At 45.1% G+C, this 26,286-nt stretch overlaps 1 protein-coding gene across 5 annotated transcripts in view; it reads right to left on the bottom strand.

The window, feature by feature from the left end:
* The window catches only part of col14a1a (collagen, type XIV, alpha 1a), a 107,525-nt gene that overhangs the window by 58,595 nt on the left and 22,644 nt on the right, over positions 1–26,286 (bottom strand). For all 5 annotated transcript variants that reach the window (XM_061819066.1, XM_061819065.1, XM_061819067.1 and 2 more), the window contains 16 exons: positions 16,345–16,500; positions 16,138–16,257; positions 15,820–15,984; positions 15,572–15,736; positions 14,876–15,027; positions 14,241–14,370; positions 13,524–13,669; positions 13,294–13,423; positions 12,540–12,679; positions 12,280–12,406; positions 9,477–9,616; positions 5,353–5,485; positions 4,941–4,982; positions 3,506–3,648; positions 1,636–1,768; positions 556–678 (listed from right to left, as the gene is read on the bottom strand). In XM_061819066.1, the coding sequence (XP_061675050.1) occupies positions 556–678; positions 1,636–1,768; positions 3,506–3,648; positions 4,941–4,982; positions 5,353–5,485; positions 9,477–9,616; positions 12,280–12,406; positions 12,540–12,679; positions 13,294–13,423; positions 13,524–13,669; positions 14,241–14,370; positions 14,876–15,027; positions 15,572–15,736; positions 15,820–15,984; positions 16,138–16,257; positions 16,345–16,500 (2,145 nt within the window). The remainder of the gene's footprint in view (positions 1–555; positions 679–1,635; positions 1,769–3,505; positions 3,649–4,940; positions 4,983–5,352; positions 5,486–9,476; positions 9,617–12,279; positions 12,407–12,539; positions 12,680–13,293; positions 13,424–13,523; positions 13,670–14,240; positions 14,371–14,875; positions 15,028–15,571; positions 15,737–15,819; positions 15,985–16,137; positions 16,258–16,344; positions 16,501–26,286) is intronic.

Below are 26,286 nucleotides of genomic sequence, written 5' to 3'. Positions count from 1 at the left end.
GTGCTTAGTGCAGACCTTGCAAAGTTCTAACAGAACTGTAACGCCTTGTGTTTGAAATAGCAGAACTTCAAGCCTGTTCAAATGAGAACTCTAGATTTCAGGCAAATACTTTTTGTTGTTCATTTTTCCCCACGTATGGCCAAGTGGAGTCGCATTCTGGTCTTAATAAGTTTGAAAGCAGATTCCACTGCACGTTTGGCACCTGACCCGAGTCAAAGAATAAACCACATTGAACATTATGCCTCTGCCTCGAAGTCCTGCATTTGGGTCCACCACCGTACCGGAGGTTCGTGACAACGTGTTTATACCAGCTTCCTTGCTTATCTTATTTTGTGTTCAAGAATATAAAAAACATTTTTTTAAACTTTTCATTAAAAGTGCGTACATGTGGGGCCCAGCTTCAGCCAGAATGTGCCTCCAGTGGTGAATTGAGTAGGAGACCACTGATCTAGACGGTTACTTGAAGCTTTTGTTAATTTTAGCTTTACGTATTTGTTGTAATACATTTATTACTTTTTTTTTTTTTTTTTTTTTGTCTTTTGTGACTGTGCCTACCATCAACAGGCCGGTAAAAGATCTTGAAAGCCGCAGCAGCGGATGGCGGAGGGTCCCAGGTGACCCTGAAGCGGTTGTACCACTCCTCGGACACGCGAAGGTTCTCGGGAGGCAAGAGCGCCACTGGGCCAAAAGAAAGAAACAAATTCATTCAAAATAATATTCAACGCGTCATAAATCCAGTACCCCTGCATGTAGAATTAAATTAACTTTCTGACAAATAAATTGAAATTGAACGTTACATAGAAAAAAATCTGAAAAATCTAACCCTATGTATCGTAATAAATACAATATAATAAAATCATTATATATAGCAATAGATAAATCTTTTCCATCAATAAATATGTACATTATTTTAAAAAAACATAGAAAAGCAACACATCAGTGAACAGTGTTTGCTATATTGCACTCATCTTGAACTATTTTGCATTTCCAGAATAAAAAATGTCTCGAGGTTGTGTCTGAGTGAGAGTGGCTCCACATGATCAATAATTTATGTTCCTCATTTTTGAGGCGACAATCTAAAAGCGAGGCGCCGTGGAACGCTCCATACGTGTTTCCAATTGCAAATGCAGCAAAATATACAATTAAAAATGTTTCGGTGAGGTTCAAGCGCCGGTTTAATGTCTTTATTTCCTGAATCATTTATTTGCAAAGAAAGTTTTATCTCTACAGGAAACGGATTATCGTCACCCTGCTCGTACTTGCGCGCCTGTGCTCTGATTGATTACGACGCCGCTTGTAGGCACAAAGGTTTTTATTTGCAATAAGGCCAGCTCGGACCCTTCACATAAGATAATGACATACTGTATCATAACCAGGATTCCTTCTCCCTGTTTAACGAGGAGGCAATCAGTATTTCTCCCGGGAATATTTGCCGTAATCAATAAGGATGTGAGCAGTCCCTCGCTAATGAAAGGAACGGCTGTAATTAGGAATGGCCCTCATTAAAACAATTAAGAAAGCATCAGTGTTTGTCATACGCTTCATTGAAATTTTATTTCACGGACATAAAATAGATTAGCCCCTGACAAAAAAAGTTGTGGAAAAAGCTTTCGTTTTTTCTCGCGTGCGACTTACGTGTCGTCCCCCGCGTGGACACGCTGACGCCGACGTCCCTGTAACCGTAAATCGGTGTGACAGTTACGTTGTACTCCGTGTCAGGAAGTAGCGAGTCCAGCAGCGCGCTTTTTTGCCCGCCGGGAACGAACACCTAAACACACACGCGCGCAAAGCGGCAGTCAGGTTTTGCGTTACACTCATTAGGGGCAGTAAATATGAACATGTAGCGCAATTACTACAGATATGTACTGTAAATTATTCAAAGTTTGGAGGGAAAGACAAGGTTCATTTGTTTCCAGATTGCAGAAATCTATGTGTAACTTAAGGGATTGGAGCACAACTGTTCAGCAATTCCGATCACTGCGGCTCAGTCAATAAAGTCAGATGAGACCGAAAGGGAGACGGCGCAATTAAAGTCGGGTATTGGTGTTGAACTTGGTTCTCCTTCGGCATTTGAATGTGCTTGTTTCCACCAAATCAATCGCTCGGCTTGTATTACAGCAACTTCAAATTGATTTAAAAAAAAAAAAAAAAAAAAAAAAGGAACATGATTGCTGTGATCTTGCCGAGAGAGATGATGTGAATATGAATTGAGACTGATATCTTGAAATTGTCCACAGCAGGTAATAAAAAAAAAAAAAAAAAAAAAGAAGAAGACCTCTCAAGGTTAACTTTAAGGTCTCTTGTTCCGGAGCTTTCCGCCATTTTGCAGGCTCTGTGTTAGCCAAAGAAATTTGATGTGCCCTTTACAAAACCCCGCGGTGGACGAGACATGAACTTTGCCTCTGGGGGGTGCCAGTCCCAAGCCCGGGTAAATAGGAGGAGTCGGAGTCGGGAAGGATAAAAGCTGTGAAGACGGAGAAGAAGATGCGTGGACGCTAGCGATTCCCATTGCCGCGGCGATGTCGCGAGGGATCACCGGCCGCTGACACGGTTACGCTTGATGCCTGGGGGGGGGAACTCGGGGAACAAAAAGAAAGCCCCATTAGATAGAGAATCGACTTCAAACATGTTCCGTTCGATCGCCATTTTGGAAGCTTGTGAGACAGGGGGCGGGGCTTAAGATCGCCATCGGAAAGTTCCATCGCGAGACAGCCGCAGCTCGATGGAGAGCGGGGAAATAATCCCACGACAACAGCATCAAAGTTTTCCTCCGTGACCCGCAACACGACCATCGCGCTCGCCCCGAGTCGCTCGAACGTCCCGAAAGAGACACCCTGGCACAATTAAGCGTCAGGCTTAAGCACTCGTCCCACTTTTGTTTGGCAAATGTTCCCCCGCCACCACCCACCGCCCACCGCCGATTCGTCTCTCCACCGCGAGGCAAATGGCTGCTGAAAAGATAATGGAATGTCCCCTGGCTCGGTCAGGCCTCTCCATCTTGTGAGGCCTGTGACGCCACAGCGGGAAATTAAAACGAGAAGGGGGGAAAAGTGCGAAAGGGATGAAAGTAAAAGGCTGGTGATGAGAGCGGAGGGAGGCCGCGCCGGATTGGAGGAACAGACGGAGAGTGGAGGGGATGCGGTCGCCCGCCGAGGAGGGTCTGGGATTGGAGAGGCCAAGTGGACCGGCGCTAAACGTGTAATTGCTTTTCTGATGGGAGTAAATGATCACCGCAACCGACCGCTGCCGAGCGTGTGAGAAAGCAGCGTTGTTGTCTGTCCTGTAAAATCGATGTGCACAACTGCGGCTCGTTCGCACAACAATTTGTGAGGTGTAAAAAGCGATACGCTGTCGACATAACGATAGAGAAGGGTTCATTTTTTTGGGACGAGGGTTTGATGGTGCTAGTCCATCTTTAGCTGACAAGGCTTTCGTAAGCGAGGAGAACAAACTGTAAAAGGTTTGAAATCGGGAAATCGCATGACACTGGTCTTAATGAACTCACGGTCTTGTCTGTGCGACGGGCTCCGAGGCTGGCGTAGGACACCCTGTAGCTGTCCACGAGGGGGTCGTCCAGCTCCCAAGACGCCCGCAGGCTCTGCGTGGTCTCGTCGTTCACGAGAAGCTTTCTCAGCGCTCGGCGGGGGGCTGCGCAACGGTGAAACGCATTTGTCAAAATGTCACTGGAAACTGGCAGCGGGTTTTAAGAGCGGCTTGGACAGATTTGAAATGTCAGGTGGAGAGGAAAAAAAAAAAACAGCAAAGCAGGTGTTTTGTCGGTCTGCGCCAGCGGTCTCGATAGCGCCTATAAAATGTTTGTGCACATGAATCAAGCTTGTGCAGGCTTCAATTGCTCACATCTGTAAAGCCACTTAGATAAAGCAAGTGTTCAATAAAAGCCTTGAAAAAGGGATTGCTCTTTTTTTAAAAAAAATTCCAAACAAAGCCTTTAGCTCTCCTTGATGACGTTTTGAATTTTTAAAGCTTTGACGAGGCTTTAACTGGATTAGCTGCGGTCGGTTCGGCACGCTGAGAAACAAGTCAGGCTGCCTCGGGGTCATCGCGGGAAATATTGCGTCCGAGCCACAATTGCGGCGTGGATCCAACTGGGTAACGCAACCTCAAGTCGCTTGACTGTGTTGCACATTTGATTTTACAGCGCGTGGCTCTAAACTGTTTGAAATTGTCCTGGATCAAGCACCAGCGCACACCGACAACCAGCAAATCTTTAAACAATTGAAGGACTTAAGACGCCGTTAATAAATGGTCTGACTTGAACCATGATTAAAACTCAGCTGGGCTCTGTATTGATCCAAAGGCGCCGTTTGATCGTAGCGAGATGCTACGGCCACTTACAAAACAATTTCTATTTTGAAATGAAATATTTTCAGGCGGGGTGTCAAAATGACATCATATATGGCAGTTGGATGCCGGAAATGATCTGATTTCACCTTCATTCCTAACCTAACTAAAGTATAATAAACATTCATTTCATAGCTACGTGTGTCACAAACCTCCGGTACGGGGGGGGGAGACGGACCCAAATGCAGGATTTCGAGGCAGAAGCATAGTGTTCAATGCAGTTTTTTTCCGGAAACCAGGTCATACACGGTGTAGCAGTCCGACAAGGCAGAGGTACAGAAACGCTAGGCTAAGCGGGATCCAAAATACATGCAGCGAGTTCCGATGACTATGGGCCAAACTAACAACTCAACAAGACAGGATCAAACAAAAGGGCATAGAATCGCTATGACTAAGGTTACTCTAACTTATGCGTACAGTCCTACAGGCAGTGAATGCAACTCACGAACACAAAGCAACGAACTGGCAATCAATGTGTGAATACTTGCACAAATGGGATTGCGACAGAGTGTTATGTTTGTCGACATTTCGCTGTGGAAATTTTTACTCTTTTCTGCAGTCATTTGCGCTCTTCTTACCGGAGGTTGTGGCGGCCGTCGTCGTGGTGGTCGTCTTGGCCACTGGGGAAATGCACGGAGCATCAATCACATGATTAGAGTGAAACGCAGCAACGCTCTGTATCAATAGTGAAGGTAATTAGATGGATACGTAGAACTCATTGATAGGGAAAATAGATTTCCCCCCCTCTGAGATGAACGAGGACAAACAAGTCAATGCAATTAGTTACATTCGGAGTGAGACTGAGCTCGGAAATGCATTTTCTTTTTTTTTTTTTTTTTGGGGGGGGGCACGATGATGATGAAACGCACACGCTTCGGATGATTTGCACTGGACTGCCCTCAGGGGTCTTTGCAATATGAACGGAAAGCAATTAAAAAAAATCTACTGGCTCAATCAGATGACGCAAAGAAAAAGAAAAACATATCTCACGTGTGATTTCTGTGACGGACACGGCGTCGCTCTCGGACTGGTCTTTGAAGACTGCCGTCACCATAACTTCGTACGCAGTGGAAGGTTTCAGGTCTGCCAAAGTGTACCTGTCAGTGCTTCCACTGAGGACCACCTGAACAGAAAACACAGACACACACATCTTAATTCTCACCAAAGACACAAGTCTAGACTTACTGCACACAATTGCACCAAAACGGCCAACTGAAGTAGATCTCATTCAGTAGGTAATCCCTCCATGTTTAAAGCCCAAATCACATGCCTATAAAAATTTTAAAATAGATATTGTGATAAAAAAAAAAAAAAAAAACCACACATACAACATTATTCACTTCAATATTTGTATGAAAAAATAAATATGAGCGGAGAGCGCGTCATCCATGCACAAAGTTGCGGAAGTCTCACTCGACATCCCAGTGGTAGCCATATTGCCTGCATCGTCTGTTCATTACGTCACACCGCGACATTCGCCATTGAAAACACGCTGCGCCACCTACTATGGGACACGGAAGGTCTTTTCCAAAAAGAGAACATCTCACAATCGAGCAAAGTGACCTGGGCAATATTACCCTATCGTTTCGAGCCATATTTAGATGATATGCGGATCAGTTCTAACTAACAACAGACTCTCCGACAGTATGTATGACAGTATGTAGCGCACTCAACCGCGAGCGACGACAATGCCGTAAAGCGGCACGTCTCGCCGCCACGATGAGCTACCGCAGACCAGAGCCGCGATGAGCCACCCTGGCCGAAGCCGTGATTGGCGGACACTTATGTACGTGGATCTTTTGTTATGTTCTGAGAGGATTATGTTTTTTAGTAGCGCTATACACACCTACCTGTCATTTAGAACCCACAAAGCTCTCGTCCTTTGCACCTGTGCAATCATTTGTCATGACGAACCGGGCCTCTTGGAAAAGTACGATGAGTGACTCCATCCTCTCGAGTGTTTGAGCAATATCCAGCAATACAACGAGCCGGCATTTTGGCGAACACGAAGGAACAAACCGCCACCTTCCCGCAGGTAAAACTGGTATAAACACACGAGGCCGCCTGATTGGGCATCTGCTAATAACGTCACTTCCTGCTTCTTCTCCAAAACAAATGCCTCGAGAGGATTTTCATGGGAGGGGTGACCAAAATCCATATACGTCAAAATCATGTTGCGTGGTGAAAAAACGGATGGTCCATTCCGGCTGCCTTTTTTTTTTTTTTTTTTAATTAAAAACAGACTAAAAATCATGCTTTTGGTGTCATTGGACCTTTAAATGTTTTTGTCCACACTTCACTTTGTAGTCAAAGTTGAGCAGGGGCTTACAACAAGTCAAGATGTAATAGAATTGTGCCAACAGACATGTCGTGTGACAGAATACAGAGTCCAAAGTCAACAATTTGGATTTTTCCACACAAACTCCATAAAAACATAATAATAATGGCGGAAGGGGGGCACAAAGAAAATCATGGAGCAGTATTTACACGTAAAACTCATGGCCTAAGCATGCTGGCATTGACCAGTAGTCTCTGTATTTGATGGTAATTGGAACATGTGCAGCGACTGCCAGTTGGCGCGATTGCAGCGGCAGACGTCCAAACAACATCTGTAACTTATACAAGACAAGAAAGACTCAAAGCCCAAGTTGAAACCTTCGTGCCAAGCGACTCTGGAATTGGAAGTTACTTAAAAAGCACACTGCAGTGCATCTTTAACCGCTTCCTTGTTTAGTCGGAAATATTTCTATGTATCTATTTTTTTGTGCGTGCGCACAGCCCTCAGAGACATTTGCTTAATTAAAGAAAGTAGACGTTTACTCATTTTACTGGCAAAACATGAGAATAAAAGATCCCAAAAATGGCGCAAGTAAATAAAACAGGTTCAAATGGAAAGTATTTGATCAAATGCCAAATGCCCGTAACTATCAATTTTATTACCCAGTTTCCAATAAGGTCTGACTACTCCAAAAGTGTTCCTCAGTTTGTGGGAAACTGTGCTAATTTTTAGTATTAAATGGCTGTTACAGGGGTGTTGCAATCATGTCAGAAGCAGGGGTTACAAATTGTGCACGAGTAAGCCACATTTTATGAACAAATGACTATCCACTGGCAATCAAATTCTCCTTCCCATAATGCCCCCAAAAAATAAACTATGCTTGAGGTCAAAGAAAACAGCAGAAACTCAAGCAAGCGATCAACCAAACGAGTTGATCAACGAGTTGATCAATTGTTTCGTCCAATTTGTGGCAGTTTACCTCAACTGACTTTGCTCGTTTTCAGGATGGTTAGCCCAACTTTTTTTTTTTGTTTGATTGTTTAGCTCTGGCGTGACCAGCAGGCATCATAATTTCATTTAACTTCATTTAATTTTCTGTCTCATTAGCCGTCTGACGTGATTGATTTCCTGCAAGGCGATGCTTCAAGATGCATTCGAGAGCAGCTCGGAGAAAAAAAAAAAATGTATGGACACTTGAACAAGAAACGGAATGCGTTTTAATGGCCGCAAAAGTCAGGGTCAGAAAGAATGTGAACTCCACATGCCTGTGGCCCCGTCTGTTTTGCGCATGTTTGCCGAGACAAGAGTGCGTAGAAGCTGCCCTTCCACCCCACCGCTCCAACTACCGAGTGTTATTTACAGCACTTGATCACTCTCGGCAGCAGCACACACACACACACACGAACGATGCAAACATTAGAGAGCTCTATCGCCGCCGCCCCTTTGTCGTCTGCAAAGCCTCGATCAGTGTAATAAAACACCCGAGCCATTCGTCTCTGGGTCCATTTAGCTTTTATTTATACTCAGTCATGTCTGGGGTTTTACCAGCTCGAGTGGAGCCGTTAAGTCGGCCGAGCACGTTGCTCTCCTTTATCAGGGCACACCCAGCCTTAAGGAGAACGCTGCCCCGTTCGCCAATTGTGACTCCCCCAAGATAGCAATGTTTGCCTCCAAATTCAATTTTCACTCCAGTAATATTTTTCAGATTGATGAGAAGAGAGTACCAAATGGTAAGCGTGTGTCTGTGTGTTTTTTTTTTAAACCTACTTGTTACGTTCCATGCCGTAATGGACCTTTCCGACCTGTCAAACACTCGTACAATAATAGCCAATCAGATAGCCGCATTGTCCTGACACGCCCCTCTCGCCGTATTGTCCCACAAGCAATGCTGGTGGTCAGTAGCGTGCGCTTGGAAAAGTTGATGTTACGAAGAAAATGGTCCCCAGATGCGCTTGGGGAACGTGCAATTCTGAGGAAAGATATCCTGATAGGTTACAAGGGGGCCCGGTTTATTAATTTTCCAAAGCCCAAAACACAGTTGACGAAGTGTCTACGATGGATTAAGGCTGGCGGAAGAGCGCACGTACAACTCAATGTGGACAATATCAACAAACACAAGGCTGTATGTTCGAAGGTAAGTGAGGGAGAAGTAGTTGGATTGAATTATTATCAGTGCAACTTTCACTTTGTTAGCGTATCACTGACCTGCCGAATGAAGTGTGTCATGTTTTATGCCGAAGAGTCGGGTTAGCGATACGTAAGTGCGCCATGTCATGCAAGACAAATGTCTATTTTCCCATTTGTATCACGTCGGAATTTTAAGACAGAAAACTGGGTTCCATTACGAGCCAAGTCAAATAAATACACCCACTCACTTATTATAAAGACTACAATGATATTACTCGTGATCTGTCCAAGTCAAAAGTACTCACCCTGCTTTACATCCGGAGTACGATTCCACTATTTTATCCTGTTGGATTTCAAGATGTAGTCTGTGAGGCATCAAACTTTTTTGCATCAATCGCCAACGTTTCGCTGTAACTCTGACATTGCGTCCTGCTCCGTCCAAAATCTTAATTCCGTGTACATATCCTTGAGTGAAATAGTTCAGACCTCTCTGTAGAAATCTCTCGGACAAGTCCGACGCAATTGGCAAAAAACAAACCCCAGTATTATCCGGAATATGCGACAGAGAATCCACTTCAAACGTGTTATGTTCAATCGCCATTTTGAAAGCTCGTGGGACATGGCTAAGGGGGCGGAGCTTAAGGTCCATTGTGGTCAGCATCAACAAAGTCAACCTGGAGCGTTGCAACTGGTCGGTCGCTCTACTGACCTGCTTCGCGTCGCCTCCTGCGAGCGGCGCCCAGGAGACTCTGTAGACCACGATGTCATCTGCTGAGTGATCCCAGCTGACCCGAAAACTGTCTGGACTGACATCGCTGGAACGGAGATGGAGAGGACCTGGAACAGGAGCTGAGAGACAAAACTTACCTTTACTGTTTATAGCATGGATTTCATCATTGTGCTCTGTCAAGTATGGAAATGCCAAAGTTATATTTTTATATATGTGGTATGAATGATCAGGCATTTTAAAGAAGAAACGTCAAGCAGTAAACACAAATAACAAACAACCTTCACACGCTCTGTTGTTATTTCGCTCCCTGTGCGTCATACTTGTTGCAGATAATTGCTTTGTTTTTCTTTCTCGTTTTCTGTCACTTCGACGGAAAAGCAGATTTTTGTCTCAACTTCCATCACGGGTGATAATTAGTTTGAATTGTACCTTTACCTTTTGTATTTTTCCTTTCTTTTTGTAATAAAAACCCACAAAGGCAAGATTTCTTCCCCATTTTCTGTCAGAGAAAGTGTTGCCAATACAGTAAAGATTCATTTTTTGCATGAGCTACATTCATTTTCTAATAAAAGTCAAAGATAAAGTATGCATGTTGATATTCCGTGTAAAAAAAAAAAATATATATATATATATATAATAATTAAATGCAAAAATAAACTACAATTGCCTCGCAACCAGTCCAGGGTGTATCCCGCTTCCCCCTCAAAATCCACTGGGATAGACATCATCCCAGCAAGCGACCCTAATCAAGACAAGCACTTTAAATATGGCTATATATATAAATTGAATATAAAATATGGAGCTTGCGTGAGCCCCCGTCTTACAGAACCTGCGATTCGCAAGTGATAAATCTCCTTCTCGAATGAGCAGTTGGGTGGTTTTCTTGCCAGGAGTCCATTTCCCTCCAACTGACTCAGCACTGCAGCCCCGTCGCTTGTTGCTTAAAGGGATATTCCCGCCGATCAATAACCGTGAGTATGACGGAATAGTCAGGGAGAGGGAAATGACCTGTTAATGTGCCCGCGCTATTATGCCGAGGTGCAAATGAGGTGGGCGCGCTGCCAACGTAGGGGCAATAAAAATCAGACGCTGTGAGAAAAACGGCTCACCTTTCAATGCTACTGATACACCCTCTCGTGGAAAAATGGGAATAAATTGCACATCAGTCGCGGGTGCTTTGGGGAATGAAATCCAACCAATTTACAAGACAAAATTAGGAGAACATTTAATTACTTATTCATGCAAATTTGGTACCGGTACTGACATCTGTCTCCGCTGGTTAATAGTTGCTCATCCCTAAATAAGATTCAATAACCTTAACCGCATCGCTACTTGCAAGTCGGAAGTATAGCATAATATCCAATATAGCCTAATTTTGGGACCCCTGTCTCCATAAACTCGATCAATAAAATCCCCCAAATTATTACAGACACTCAAAAATTGTTCAGCCAGTCCGAGACGGTGAAAGCTGCTGTAGCACCGAAGAGGAGATCAGGTACACTTCCTGAAGGTGGAATGCACAAGTATCCCGATATTTCTGTGGATGTCGGATGCCCAGTGAGCCGCTTTGGGCTCACAAGACAAGGTCGTTAGGAATGGTAAAAAAAACACATTTTGCGAACCAGGCCAAAACCGATGCAGTGCATTCACCACTCCACAACAAAACGCTTTTTCTTCTCCTTCTTTTCCTTTCAGCTTGTCCCGTTGTCATCTTTTTCCATCTTAGCCTATCTCGTGCATCCTCCTCTCTCACACCCACTGTGCTCGTGTCCTCCCTCACCACATCCATCAACCTTTTCTTTGGTCTTCCTCTCTCTCGCTCTTTTGCCCGGCAGCTCCATCCTCAGCACCCTCCCACCAATATACTCAATCTCTCGCCTCTGGACATGTCCAAATCATCAAAGTCTGCACTCTCTGACCTTGTCTCCAAAACATCCAACTTTGGCTGTCCCTCTAATGAGCTCATTTCTAATCCTAGCCAACCTGCTCACTCCTTAGGAGAACCTCAACATCTTCATTTCTGCTACCTCCAGTTCTGCTTCCTGTTGTCTCTTCAGTGCCACCGTCTCTAATCCGTACATCATGGCCGTCCTCGCCACTCTTTTATAAACTTTGCCCTTCATCCTAGCACATAGAACACCAGACATCTTCCGCCAGCTCGTTCAACCCGCTTGGACCCGTTTCTTCACTTCCTGACCACACCCGTTGTTGCTTTGGATTGTTGAGCACAAGTATTTGAAGTCGTCCACCCTCGCCATCTCTTCTCCCTGGATCTTCACTCTTCTCCCTCCGCCCCTGTCATTCACGCACATATATTCTGTTTTACTCCAGCTAATCTTCATTCCTCTCCTTTCCAGTGCGTGCCTCCATCTTTCTAATGTTCTTTCGCCTGCACCCTGCTTTCAGTGCAGATCACAATATCACCTGCGAACATCATGGTCCAAGGGGATTCCAGTCTAACCTCATCTGTCAGCCTGTCTATTACTACCGCAAACAGGAAGGGGCTCAGAGCGGATTCCTGATGCAGTCCCACCTCCACCTTGAAATTTTTCTGTCACAGCTGCGGCACATCTCACCGCTGTTCCGCTCCCCTCATACATTTCCAACAAAATGCTGCATTCCAAAAAATAAAAATAAAAAATCCACAAATTGGCATAGAATCGGCTAGAATTCGGTTCAAAAATTTACTCTGAAACACCAACGGCAAAACAAATGGCCATCCTCAAAATTATATTCACAAGTCGTCTTGATTTATTCCACAAATGCAACAAAGTGGACGTACTGGTTGTGAATCCATCGGTGAGCGGTTCCGATTGGCCTTCATCGTACAGGGCGAAGACAGCCACCGAGTACTCGGTCAGAGATGTCAGTCCGCTGAGGACGTAAGACCGCACAGGCCCAACTTCCACCTGAAGAACGCTCAAACGTACACAAATCGATTAGGTCACAAATAGCCTTTCTGTGAGAAAATCTAAATATATACAGTCAGCAAATAAGCAAGTACGCGATGTAGCAAAGCAAGACAGACGTCGACGGACGCACCTCCTCGGTGAGCCGCCCGTCCGTCTTGACCCACGTGATACGGTAGCCAGCTGCTCCGGCGGCCGAGGGGTCCCAGCCGATGCGGGCCGAGTTGTGGCTGATGTCAGAGAACTGGAGGTTACCGGGCGCGCTAAGTGGTACTGACCAGAGAGAGCCAGCATTAAACGAATGTACTTGAACAAGTACACCAGCACAATGTCAGGAGAGCCGAAAAAGATCTCAAAATGTGCACAAAGACAATAAAATCAGTTTTGATGGACATGTTCGGAGCCGTATTAATGGAACAACTTATTCTTATTTATTTCGTTGACAATCCTTAGAGGAGAAATTCGGATTTACACTACGGTATCGTATTTTGTAGCGTACGCCGCGTACGGAACGCCATCGCGCAATCGAGTAACGGGAGATGTTAGAGTGAACGCAGCGCGCAAACAGTGCTTAAGTTGGAGAGCGCATCGTGCTCAAGGGCACCTTGACAGTAGCCAGGGCGCAAAACAAGCATCCATTGAAAAAGTGGGCATTTTTACATTTTCGAACCATGACCCTGTGGTTATAAATGATTGGCAATGTTGATTATTTTTGCTTTGCGGTGGCACAAGAGCTGCACCGAAGGCTGTTCTTAACAAATGTTTAATTTCCGTATGATTCAAGGCAATTCTACAGGACCGCAAACGGCAACCTACTTTCTCCGCCAGATGACCTCCGCTGCGAATTACAAGGCGAACGTAGAGCATGCGGACACGCTAACACTTACAAGTAGTTTCCTGGTTTGTAATGGGGTCGCTGGCCTCCTCGCCATACATTGCATAAACACTGACGCTGTACTCGGTGCGGGGGACCAGACCGTCCAGCTCCAGTTCCGTCACCGCTTCTGACACTTTCACCTGCAGACAACAAAAAAGCAACGCACAAACCTCAACGATAAAAAAATGTCTGATTGTTTGCTCAATAACTACTTGAACCCAAAACAAGAGAAAGTTTTACCTCCTTCTCAACTAAGCCTCCATCGTCGGTAAGCGGTGTAAAAAGCAACATGTAGCCGGACGCTCCCTTCACGCTGTCCCATCTCGCTCTCATGCTGTTGTGAGTCGCATCAAGCAGCTGGAGGGCCGTCACGGAGGGAAGAGCCACTGCGTGTGCACGAGACCGCACGCCGTGAAAAAGCAGTCGCAACAACAACTGCGGCAAATATTACAAATCTAATCTTGGCTGGGACTGAACACAACTTCATTTTGCCCCAAGAAGAGAGCGAATTCCGTTTTAATGACCCACCAAAAGAATGCCCTCAATAAAAGCGGTGCGCATGGCTGCCTTTTGAAAACATTAGCATGAAAATTTTATGAGCGCATGTCTGATTTGTATATGTCCTGTATGAATATCGTGCAACGATTTAACCAAAGCTAGCAACAAAACAAAACAAAAAAATTGTGACACATCCCAAATATGCCCCCAGACTGCCTTTTACACGGTAAAACTACAAAAGTATGTCAATTTATAAAGAAAACAACAGGCTAAAACTTAATTTCCCTTTGCAGCACCAATACAAAATGACTGTTTTGAACTTTCTTACTCCGTATTTCCTCAAAAATTGCAGGGGGGGGTAATCATGTTGGCCATTGAGACGTTTTAAGCGTTTATTGCCGTGCTCGGCTTGTGACCGTCAAATGTTTGTACGAGACCGCCGCGGAAGCAAACACTCACGGGTTGTTTCATATCCTGTCGCCGGTTCACTGGCCTCATTTTGGTTGGCGGCAAACACGGACAGCCGGTATTTGGTCTGCGAGTCGAGGTGGCGCAACACCACGGAGGTGTCGCGGCCGTCGACGACAGCCTGCCGCGTGGGGGGTGGGGGGGTGTGGGTGCGAACAGAGAGGGATGAGATCGGAAAGCAGATGGCGGCGCAAAAGGCGGGGAAATCAATGTTGGGACATGAAAGTACAACAGCGGAACAGTTGTTGCGTGAAAAGAAAGAGGAAAGAGGAAGAAAAAAAAACGACAACAGTAAGGACGTCTTGGTCCGGGAATAGTTTTTTTTTTTCTTTTTCCATTTTTAAGGAAATGACAAGTATGCCACAATTTGGGTTATTCTGGTAAAATGCAAAGCAAAGAAAATTCAAGAGGCGTTTCTAGTGTGCCTTTAATTGTTAAAAAGACACTTAGATTATTCCAAGACGTGTTAAAATAAAGAATCAAGGTTCGGAGAAGTTTCAGGGCTACAACAGAGACTGAGAGTGAGACCATTTATGCTGAAAATAGAACGTCAACCCAACACCAATTATTCTGATGAAGAGATTTGTTTTGAGAACAAAACTTTGAGAGCAAAACTCTCCCCTTACCTCCTGCGGTTGTCCTCCATGAACTGGGGAAAATACCACTCTGTATTTCTCCACATTTCCGGGCGAGTGGCGCCACGTGACCCGAAAGCTCCTGGCCGTGACCTCTGATGTCACCAAGCCCGACGGTGGTCTAATAACCTCCGGTGGCTGCTCTGAAATTGGAAAAAGGTGGGGAAAAAAATGGACACAACAAAGACAGTGTCGGAATAGAAAGACTGAATGTATCTGAACATGAAGCGATACGAGGTTGATTTCCTAAAGCGGGCGACGATTAGGATAATGAAATAAATGATCGAGACGATCGCCATTTTCCTTTTCTTTATTTCTGTGCTTGGTTTTGCTCAATATTTGTTATGACTGCGGTTGGACTCATTAAAACAGATTAGATGATTTAATTCTTGTCCAATTTTCTACAGAAGCACATCAGGATGATAACCATATCTTAACCTAACAAAAATATACACAATTAGTCCTTGAATCTGTTGCGGAAGCTCAAACATGTTATTATGTGCTTATTAATCGATACACGGTGACAACTGAAATAAATGGACTTTTCTAATCTTGCCATGATATTCAAATTTATTGAGATGTGGCTGCATTTTCATTGGCTGCAAATCGCACCAGTACTCTGTCGTCCACGTAGTCCTTCCCCGTCAGTTATCCTGCGCGTTTCTCAGCGTCGCATCGGCCACTTACGCTCCTTAATGTCCTTGTCTTGCTGCTCCACTTGTTCACACACCGTTCTGGTCAATCCTTCCACAATGGAGCTCATCACACTGAAGTCAGCGACATTATATACATGAGAGTCATCCGGCTCCGAGGCGATGGAGCGCAGCTCGTTCTCATCAGCATTCTTGACACCTGAGAAATAAAAAGGGAACGCGTGGGGGGGATTTCGGTCTGTAACGGGATCACTCGCAACACTTGTCATCACGGTGTCTCACCGATGGCGAAGAGCTCAACTCCGGCTTTATGCAGGCTTTCCGCAGGCGGCGTAACATCATCTTGAGACTTCCCGTCAGTAATGAGGACCCCGATCTTAGGTACGCCAGCACGGGCGCCGGATTGAGGCTTGAAACAGTTCTCCAAGATATAGGACAGTGCCAGCCCTGGGGACAGACAAAGCAGAGGGGGGAAAAGGGAACATGGTGGAGGAGACGCTTTCTATCATGAAAGACAAAGCAGATCAACCAAGAGGGACGAAGAATTCCAATTCGATTGGAGAAGCGGATGAAATAAAGATGTCGATACAAAGGTAGTACCCGTGAGAGTGTTTCCTCCTTTGTAAGGAAGGTTCTTGACAGCGTCAATGACAGCTTCTTTATTGGTGAAAGCGTTGAGATTCCACTCCATCCTGGGATCGCCACTATACTGAACCAGACCTACAACCGCGCACGGAAAATTTCATGGTCCCACAAACGTCGAAGGGCCGAAGCAGTTTCAAGATGGGGAGGGGACGGTAGACGTACCTATCCTGGTCTTATCAATGCCAACGTCAAAAGCGTTGACCAGGTTTTCCAAGAACACGCGGACCAGCCGGAAGTTGAGCCGACCGATACTCCAAGAGCCGTCGACCAGGATCACGATGTCTGCTACGGATTCAGTGTGGCACACGAACTGGTCCGCTGGAAAGACAAAAGATCCGTTGCAAAATGCACGCTTGAACGGCAATCCTTACAGCACAGACCTCCGCCAAGGCTGCAAGGTTCTACAGATGTGTCTCAATAGCTCATTTGAAAAAGTTAGATTGTTTTTACTCAAGGTTGGCACTTTTTTTTTTTTTTTTGCTGGAGCTGCCAAACCTTTGGAGTTATCGTATTTTCCGCACCATAACGCACATAGAATAGATGCCACAGTAAAAGTTGGGGTTACTTTATGCATCCATTAGATAGAGCTGCACTAAAGGCTCAATAGTGATCCACATATAAGGCGCACCGTCGGCTTTTGAGAAAATTAAAGGCTTTTAGGTGTGCACCTTACAGTGCGGGAAATACGGTACTCTGGAAGTCTCCTACAGTCTACAACAGCTAAAAGTGAAAAGTGATACCCTGATCAAACGTATCGCAGCAAGTAAATATACAACAACCAAAGTGTTGTAATGTAAAGTCAAAGCTAATGGCTACAATGCAAGTGTCCTGCAGTAATAAAAAAGAAAAAGCAAGAGAAACCTAAAAAAACAAGTATGTACAATTGAAATGTTGATTGAAAAAGTCACAACAAACTGGTCGTGTACCTTTAAATATATCAAATAGTAAAGCAGTCTTTCCGAATGAAATAAATATCCACACAAATGTTAAAGACAATCAACTCGAAATACTGTAACTTCGTCAGTTTGACCTCTGTAATGTTTGGGACGGGTGTTCTAATATTTTTGTCAGTTTGACCATTAATCGGTTGCAAAATTGCAGAACGCTCAAAGACAGACAAGAAGACGTGCAGCATCTGGAAAACTATCGTCAAAAAGCGCACACTTCATTCCCTCACGCATGCTTGGATTCGGCGTGATTATATTTGATGCTTCATTCATTAGTGATTATTCATCAAGGTAATAATCCATATCAGCGTGAAGAAGGTTGCGAGGATATTTTCCTTCAATCCCCTCTTTGGTGATGAAATATAAAAGAGGAGAGACAAAGACTGAGTCAACAAAATAACGGTTGGATTCATGTCCACATAAATAGAACGGTTGTATTTTTATCTTTGCCAAAAACACTCCAACCGAAAGTGTATTCTTAAACCTCTCCACAAGGAAAGGTATGATTAAATTAATGAGAGTGCGTAAACAAAAGAAATTGAAGGTGGAGCTCGGTTGCCAAGATGTAATTTGCGTCGCTCTTTCTGTTAGTAGATTTTATTTCTATCCAATGTGGAACAAAGAAATGTCCCCTACTAAACAGCTATTTTGTATATATATGTATATTATTTTAATGTTTATCAAATGTTCAGAGAATAAAGAATCCTTGACTAGAAACACACGGCAGATATCATATCATAAAACAGTAAGTCGTTCATCTGGCGCACACGCCAGACGAGAAAGAAAACACAAGTTGAGGGATCGGAATCCGTACCCTTTTTATTTGCCAAGTATGTCAAAAGCACACAAGGAGTTCGTCCCCGCTAGTTTGGAGCCGCTCCAGTGCGACGAGAGAAGGAAATACCGTCATTTGAACAAGATGGGTCAGTGCGGGGAGGCCACTTGGATGGCGATGGGTTTCAGTTTTTGCTGACACTAAACACAATCGGATCAAGCCAGGTAGAAAATGTGGGCGAAACTAAGTTGGAGCAGATTGTTTGATGTTCAACTTAAAAAGGCTTTTTCATGGGAGTGGCCTGGGCTCTGCCGTGGGTGGCGGCTTCCTGTGAGGGGCGTGGCCAGGCCACTGCTCCGGGCCATGCCACCTCTAACAGCTGTCAGAGTTGTGTTGCATTCGGGACTCTAATTGATCAAGCACTTAAGTGGTGAATGTGTCACCGGCGTTTGCCAGTTGCTGATGCTAAGTTTAGTGTAGAGCGAGCCCTTGTCACAGCGAGGCTGTGCCTCTTTTAGTTTGACCACGTCTTGTCGTGTTTTTTTACGTTTGCCTCTTTTATCTTTCTGGACCTTGCCACTGGCGTAGCGTTTTTGTGCTTCCACTTCTTTTGCACTTCCTTTTGGTATTGAACTGTTTTTGGAATAAAACCTCTCTGAACATTATGCCTCTGCCTGGGAGTCCTGCATTTGGATCTGCCCCCGTGCCGCTGGCTCATGACAGGCTTGAAAACATCTTTGCAGAGTTGAACTAACTTTGATTAAAACAGCCTCTTTTCTCATGTTATGCTCGCTAGATGTGGAATAGTTAGCCTGTTTTGGGTGTGATGAGGCTAAAATATTCATGGAAACTCGTCGCATTTTCTTTTTACATCATCCTGTGAAGCAACCTACCAGCAGTAACTAACACATTAGCACAATAAATACCCAACTGAGTAATGAACTCGATTAAAACTTAACGTCTTGTGTTAGGCTCGGCGGGCGTGATGAGCCCCAATATGAAAAAGCCGTTGAGCAGTGCAATATTAAAAGAGAACATGGAAGTGGCTGCACCCTAAATGTCTAGGAAGAAAACAGCCGAAAAGTGAGCGCAATATGGCAAAAACTAAAGCTGACAATATTGTAATGCATCTTGCAACGACAACTGCGGGATCAAGTCCACGGTCAATCCGTCTCAGTTCTGACTTTGAGATTAGCAGGTCAAGAGGTCTGTTTGGACCACGGGGGGAACAAACTGTTCACAAATCCAGCATGGCTGTGATGAAATATAGCGCAAGCCTGAAAAACGGGAGCAGGTTTTGAAAACTCATCTCCCAATTTTCAAGTGAACTCTGCCCAATGTTTTGACGAGCAATGCCCAATGGCGTATCAGACACACATGACTTCTGCAATCACGCAGCTATTGACACAGACCCATGCAGACAAATAATCCACACAGCAACTCAAAGCCCTGCCTTGTGCCTACGCATAAATATGCGCGCAACGTTGTTGATGTCAGCGAGATGGCTCGGTTGCTACTGCGATTCGCGCTGCTCCGTCTCATCGTTACACAGGGCCAGCCTCGCAGACAACAGCCGGCCGGTCAAAGGTGCCTCTTCTCCCTCCGAGTCCCATCTGCCTTTCGTTCTTCTCTTCTTTCATTGCCGACAGCCCTTCATCTCCCCTCTCATCTGGCACCTTCGCTCTCTCCGACTGAACATTCTGAAGAATAGTGTCTCTCGGCTCGTTTAGAACACGGGACTTGAAAAATGAAAGAACCAGACCTAGCGAGAGGGCAACAAGTCCTTTTCAGTGGCCGTAACGAGTTCTGATTATTATTACTTTTTTTTTTAAGTAGGCAATTTAAAGTTGTCAAGGTAGTTTTTGTGACTATGTTGACTGGACGGGTAGACGGATGGACGGACATTTGGTTATGTTGAAAAGGAGTTGGACAACATTAATTTGACGACTGTGCAGGCCAACGAAGCGCTTGCCTCGTACGTCTGGGCACAGTCGCGCTGGAAAAGATACGCGCATCCTGCAAAACGGACTTGGTAAGATTCCAGTGGGTTTTACGAAAAAAAAAAAAAAGACAAAAACATCTGGACTCGTGTCCTTCACATTCAAGCATGTAAAGACTCAGAGCATTTGGTGCTAAACTGTCTTTGATGTATCAGGAGCAACATAATGATGTTGGGTGAACTACATTTGAACCTTATTTGCACATAAGCTCGCGATTAGCAAAGCTGCGTCCGTAACTGATCCGATTTGCATGCAAGTACACAAATGGGTGAGCATCATCCGTAATTGGCATGCGAGCACACGGTTCAAGGGACGGTCCACCTGGCGTGAGGGATCGCGGACCGATGGGGGTGGGAAAAAAACTATCCGCTTCCCAGGCAGTCGGGATTAACACACAGGAGCGCTGAAATTGTTACGGAAACTGTGACGGCCGCAACGGCAGCCCACGGTGGTCTTCCAGAATCTGCACACGCACAGATCAAGAACAACACCTGGATCAAGACCATAGGGACGCATATCAAACGTTTTTAGAGTTCCTAACACGTGTGCTATCATAAACTCGCTCAGAAAGTACGTAAAGTTTTTAATCGAGCCCATTCATTGCATCCGTCCATCTTCTAGATCGCTTCTCGTTCTTTTGGGGTTGCAGGCAACTGGAGTTTATCTGCACCCTAAACTGGTCAGCAATCACAGGGAACATATGGAGACATACGAATGTTCACATGTACAAAGATGAGAAAGAACCGAACCCACACCCAAGTCAGGCACCATCAGTCGCACGCAACTTCCACAGAAATGATGAGTTGCGCGGAGGCCGTGCAGAATGTACTGCATACTAAAATAGCTTGGTGCATATGTCAAGCTCCAGGTGTGAGCTCGCCTATTTCCGACATTCGCTTTCTACCTGGAGGGGCAACCGTGATTAACGGTAGCAGAGAGCCGTCGAAGTCGCAAGTGACTAACACCGCATGCGCGGGAAAAAAATAAATAAATAATGAGATGGAAAGTGAAGCCAAGAATATTAACGTGAAATAAAACTCGCCCAACTCTTGAAACGAGTCAAACGTTAGTCAGCAGTTAAAACGTGTTGCTGTCTGCTGGCTTTGTTTTCATGAAGTGTTGCTTCTCACCGACGCGGCCTTCAATTATTAGCGACTTCTTTTAATCCAAGGATCAGACTTAATGCGCCGTCGTTTCAGTCCCTCTCTCGAGAGGTTTTATTTCCCCACCAGCACCGTGATTACATTGCGGCGAGATGAAATTAATGTCAAAAGCTGACAGTTATGGAGACGGACGGACAGTCGGAATGGTTCCCGCGCGACGCCGACATTTCGCTTCCTTAATCAACTTTGGATTCCCGGGTGAAGCTCGTTTCAAAATGGCAATTCACCATCGCAATCGGGATCGTTCATTGCAAAGATAACCACAATCATATCTGCTAAATGGTTTTTCATGAAATTAATGTGCACTCTTGATGTAAGATAAATCCCATCTGCAAAATAATCACGGAATACTGCACGGATTTGACTCGCCGGGAGGACAGTTGGAGAGCAGCATCCCCGTCTTGCCGGAATAAACTCCGACTTTCCTGCGACAACTCAAAGGATGTGCCGGAACCAAACGCCTACAATGAACCGCTTCAAACGAGTCTTGTAGTCTTTCTTTCCAACCATTTTGAAAATCAGAATTAATAGAATATCGCAACCTTCTTCCGAGAAGTGAAAAATGCTCCCAAAGAAGTCTTTTGAGAAAACGCCGACCAATGGCTGAAAAAGGAAGATTTTTTTTTTTTCCTCTGTGTTTTGCGTCTTGTGACGTCAGCCGCTCCCTCAGTGATCCCCACAGCGGCTCTAGAAAAGTCAGCCGTCCGTTGCTTTCGGCGCGGGGATCTGAGGACCTGCCTCGGGGGACTGGGATTCATTGTGTTGTACGGCATCATCCAACTGATGTATTTTGACATTTTGTCTGGTTCCGCACGCGACCTTTCTTGGCCTCCTGATCTTGAATCGATTGCCTCGTTCTTTTTTTCACCTCGTCGCAAAGCCGTTTTGACACAGCCGGTGCTTTATGCGTTGGCTGAAAACGCCAAGAGGCTTTCCCTAAAGCCGTCTCTCCTCTGCCATTGTCTGGCTGCTTTGCCTGCGCTCCCCGTTCTGTTTGCCTTCACCTAATCTCTGCGCTTGGTTGCTCACATATTTGTTGAGCTGAGGAGGCTTCTATTTCGCAAATGGGCCCCTCTTATCATGTCTGGCTTTTTTTTTTTTTTTTTTTTTACCCAGCCCATTGTAAAAAAAACATACATATATTCGTGGCTAGTTCCCTTAAATATGATGTAATTATTGATTCTGCAAGTGGGAAATAATACTTTGTAAACCAAACGGCTCGCTGTTGCTTTTTTTGCAGAATATATTGATTTCTAAAACATCCAAATCCACACAGGAAGGTTGGAGCCTGGATTCAAACACCCAACCTCAAAACATCCCGCCTGCTGTTTCTCACAATTGCCAAAACGACACGTCTCGGTTATCGCGATGTTACTGGAGCAAATGGCTATTAAAGACAATATGTATCCTGCTCTTGATTTTGTGTGTTTGTTTTTTTTTTCGAAAGCCGAACCGGAAAATTCCATCAATTTTCAAATTCGCCACGTTATTCCAACTAGCAAATTGTAACTAATTATAAAAAGTGCTGGCACGTTGCTGCTGTCTTCCGACACAATTGAACCTGGGTTGTTGTTTTTTTTTTGTCTTGAAGTCAATTTGCATCTGCACGAAGACGGTGTGACATTGCTTGACAGGATTAGAATATTCAAGAGCGCTATCGTTTTAAGCATTTTTTTTAGGAGGTGGAAAGGGACACAGGTGGACACAAATCATTTTAACTGACCTCTTCACTTAGGCAGTTCAGTGACCCTTATGCCGTCCAAGTGCGGCGTCGTGCAATTAGCTTAACCCAGTCGCCAACCGTCTTACTTAATTGAGGACGAGGACAAAAGTCTGGCGAGCGCACGCTGCCTCTGACCAGCACGCTATTATTCAAGGTGAACGCTGGTAGAGGCGCTCCCGAGACTGCCGACGGACACCCCGGCGCGGGTCAAGGCCACGGATGCCGCTTTGAATAGAAATCCGAGACGATGGTCCTCAGTCGGAAAAGGGTGGCGTGCCCTCTCCGGTTCGGGGATGAGATTCTACCCCGTGGAGTACTTCAAGTATTTTGGGATCTTGTTCATGAGGGAAGAATGGAGCGGGAGATCGACAGACGGATCGGTGCAGCGTCAGCAGTGATGCGGACTTCGTATCGGTCCGTTGTGAGGCGGAGCTCTCAATTTACCAGTCGATCAACGTTCCTACCCTCACCTATGGGCGCGAGCTGTAGGTCGTGACCGAAAGAACAAGATCCCGGATACAAGCGACCGAAATGAGTTTCCTCGGCAGGGTGTCCGGGCTCTCCCTTTCGTGATAGGCTGAGAAGCTCGGTCATCCGGGATGGGCTCAGTGTCGAGCCGCTGCTCCTCCGCATTGAGAGGAAACATATGAGGTGGCTGGGGCATCTGATTCGGATGCCTCCCGGACGCCTCCCTGGTGAGGTGTTCCAGGCATGTCTACCGGAAAGAGACCCCGGGGACGACCCAGGACGCGCTGGAGAGACTATGTCTCTCGACTGGCCTGGGAACACCTCGGGATCCCTCCGGAAAATCTGGAAGAAGTGGCTGGGGACGGGGAAGTATCCCTGCTGAAGCTACTTCCCCCGGAACCCGACCCGGAAAAGCAGTTGTTAATGGATGGATTTAATGAATAAACATTGGCAAGACGGGAGGAGCCGTAAGTGTAGGAAGAAAAATGGAAAAAAGGTTGAGGGTAAAAAAATTGCGGAGGACACCGAGATAAGTTTCCTCCATGAGTCATTTTGCTGCCACCTCACTTTGCGTTCAAGTTTATGGTCATTATTTTTCGATTCTCCTCACCACTTTCCCTGCTGCTTTTCCTCCTACCATATTTATATTAGAACACCAGCTGGCATCATCATCATCATCACTCTTGCCTGTCCTGAGCTGACAAGATAAAAAGAGGATTCAGATGAATGTTGCAGCCTTCACTGACTCGAACGGGCTGCCCGCGTGCCACAGTGAGCCACCAACATTGTGACATTTTCCAGATACAAACTTAACATTTTCAGTGTCAAATCTCTTTGCCGCAAAGTAAAGATTGAAAATGCACAAACAAGAAACGATAAAAACAATGAAGGCAGAAGTGGAAGCAACCAAGTGGAAGAAGCAAAAGCCGCTGTGTGTGTGTGTGTGTGTGTGTGTGTGTGTGTGTGTGTGCCAATATTGTTGGCAGCATGCCAATTGATAAAACACAATTCAGATTTGCACAAAACAAGATTTTTAAAAATGCCTGCAGAACTCTGAACCAGTTCGATGCCCTATTGCGATGTGTTCCTCTCATTTACTGTCTTTCCGAATATATCATGGCCATGGCACTCATAATTACAAACATAACACACCCCTGCAACTTTATATCTGCGGGCTTGACTGGTGGACCACACCCGTGACTTTATACCTGCGGGCATGACTGACCACACCCGTACATTTTGCAAATGCGAGTGACTGAGACTGGTAAAGGCCTTCAATTGAGCGTTCACCTCCAAGAACCTAACGGTCTAAACTTCAACCGAACATCAAATGTGCAGACATAGATACACGCCTTCTGCATACGGCAGAATTTTGCTTTTCTCCTCCATTATTTTCTGAGAAAAGAAAATGCAGGATCTCGACACGCTCGCCAAAGTTCTCATGAAACTGCGGTCATTACGTACTTTATTTGTACATTTGCAAACTAACAGGTGGCGACGAAGGCAGCCTTCGCGAGAGAGGTAATCACAGAGCCAAAGAGCTCAAATAATGTCACAGATGAAGGACGTTTCTGTGACTTTGGAGAGGCGAGTCCCTGCCTCCATCTTGCATTAGCACAGCATTTAGTGTCAACAGAATCTCATTGGCCCCCACTTCAACTTTAACTACATCTGTCCCTTGGCTTCATTACACTTGTGTGCGTGCGCGCGTGTGTAAGATCCTCTGATTGCTTTTAGCGTTATTTAGCAAGTTCACATTTGCACTGAGTGTACTTTTGATTGCCGACTCATTCAGGGCTGCTTTTTTTTTTTTTTTTTTTAATAATCTCGGTATGTAGATTTTGCTTTGCATTGTAGGAAGTGTAATTATACATTAACAACAACGTGACTAAAGGACCGTGTGACTTACAATCAGTTTTAAGGGTCGTTTCAGTATCTGGCTTTGTTGGAATTGATGCCACATTTTTTCTCATTGATTGAACTTATTAAGTCACTCATTTCATACATTTCACTAACGTAGGCATTCATATTTGGGTAAGGGCCGCATTGCTTGTGATCATTTGCCGTCTTCAATTTAATTGTCACCAGTCTCGGTGCAAGGACGAAAACTGAAGCTGATAGTGAAGGAGAAGAAACAATTTTGGGGTTCTTGTGATCAAATTTGTAATAAATTCAGGCAGAAGAACATGGTTTCCCCCCCAAAAGATAAAAGATGACCTTGTGTGTTAACATCTGTTTAACTAATGGAGGCTACTGAACAACATCTGTGACACACACAAACACACGGCGAACGTATTACTATTTGCTGTAATGCTGCACAGCTGTTCAAATAATCATCTATCAGATTTGGTTTTTGAGGAAACATTGATTCAGGCCAACTTCCAGTGAAAATAACATTACCGCTTAACGCTAGTCCCAGTCATGATTGGACGTATTCTGGTTTTGACAAGCAAAATCAGCAGATTTTGTACTGCAATGGCAGAATTCTTTCTGACTTGACTTTGGATGCGATAAACGATGAAGTCAGGAGCAAAAGATGTATTCATAAGACAAATGGGACACAAATGTCTAACTGCTTATGCAAAGGACGCTGCGGTATGAAACCGACGCGCTCGCCAGTAATAACGGCTTAGATGGGACAGCGACAGGAAGCATGGGAGGGGAAAACATTCTTTGAAAGTAATATCCAATGTATGAAAATGTAATTTGAAGTATGATAAAAGACTCACGCCGAAACACTTAAAGTCTTCCTGTCACAGCATAATATTTGCGCGCCAGTGTTTCAATTGACGCCTTTGCGGCACCATCATGCATCACTCTTGACTTTGTTTTTTCTTAAAGCTGACGTTTGACATGGGAGGAATGAGAAAGGCGGAAAAAAGAGCAGTCACTGACGGATGATTCAAATCCAGATTTTAAGATGCGCGAGAGCGGAGAGAGATTAGCTTCGTTTGTCCGGTCGAGTGCGGCTGTTGCCCAAAGTGCTTGCGCTGAGCACGATGCCGTTAGGTAATTGTGGAAAAGCCGA

This window comes from Syngnathoides biaculeatus, chromosome 5 (assembly GCF_019802595.1).
Source record: "Syngnathoides biaculeatus isolate LvHL_M chromosome 5, ASM1980259v1, whole genome shotgun sequence".
Taxonomy (NCBI): Eukaryota; Metazoa; Chordata; class Actinopteri; order Syngnathiformes; family Syngnathidae; genus Syngnathoides; species Syngnathoides biaculeatus.
This window is presented reverse-complemented; position numbering and strand designations above follow the sequence as displayed.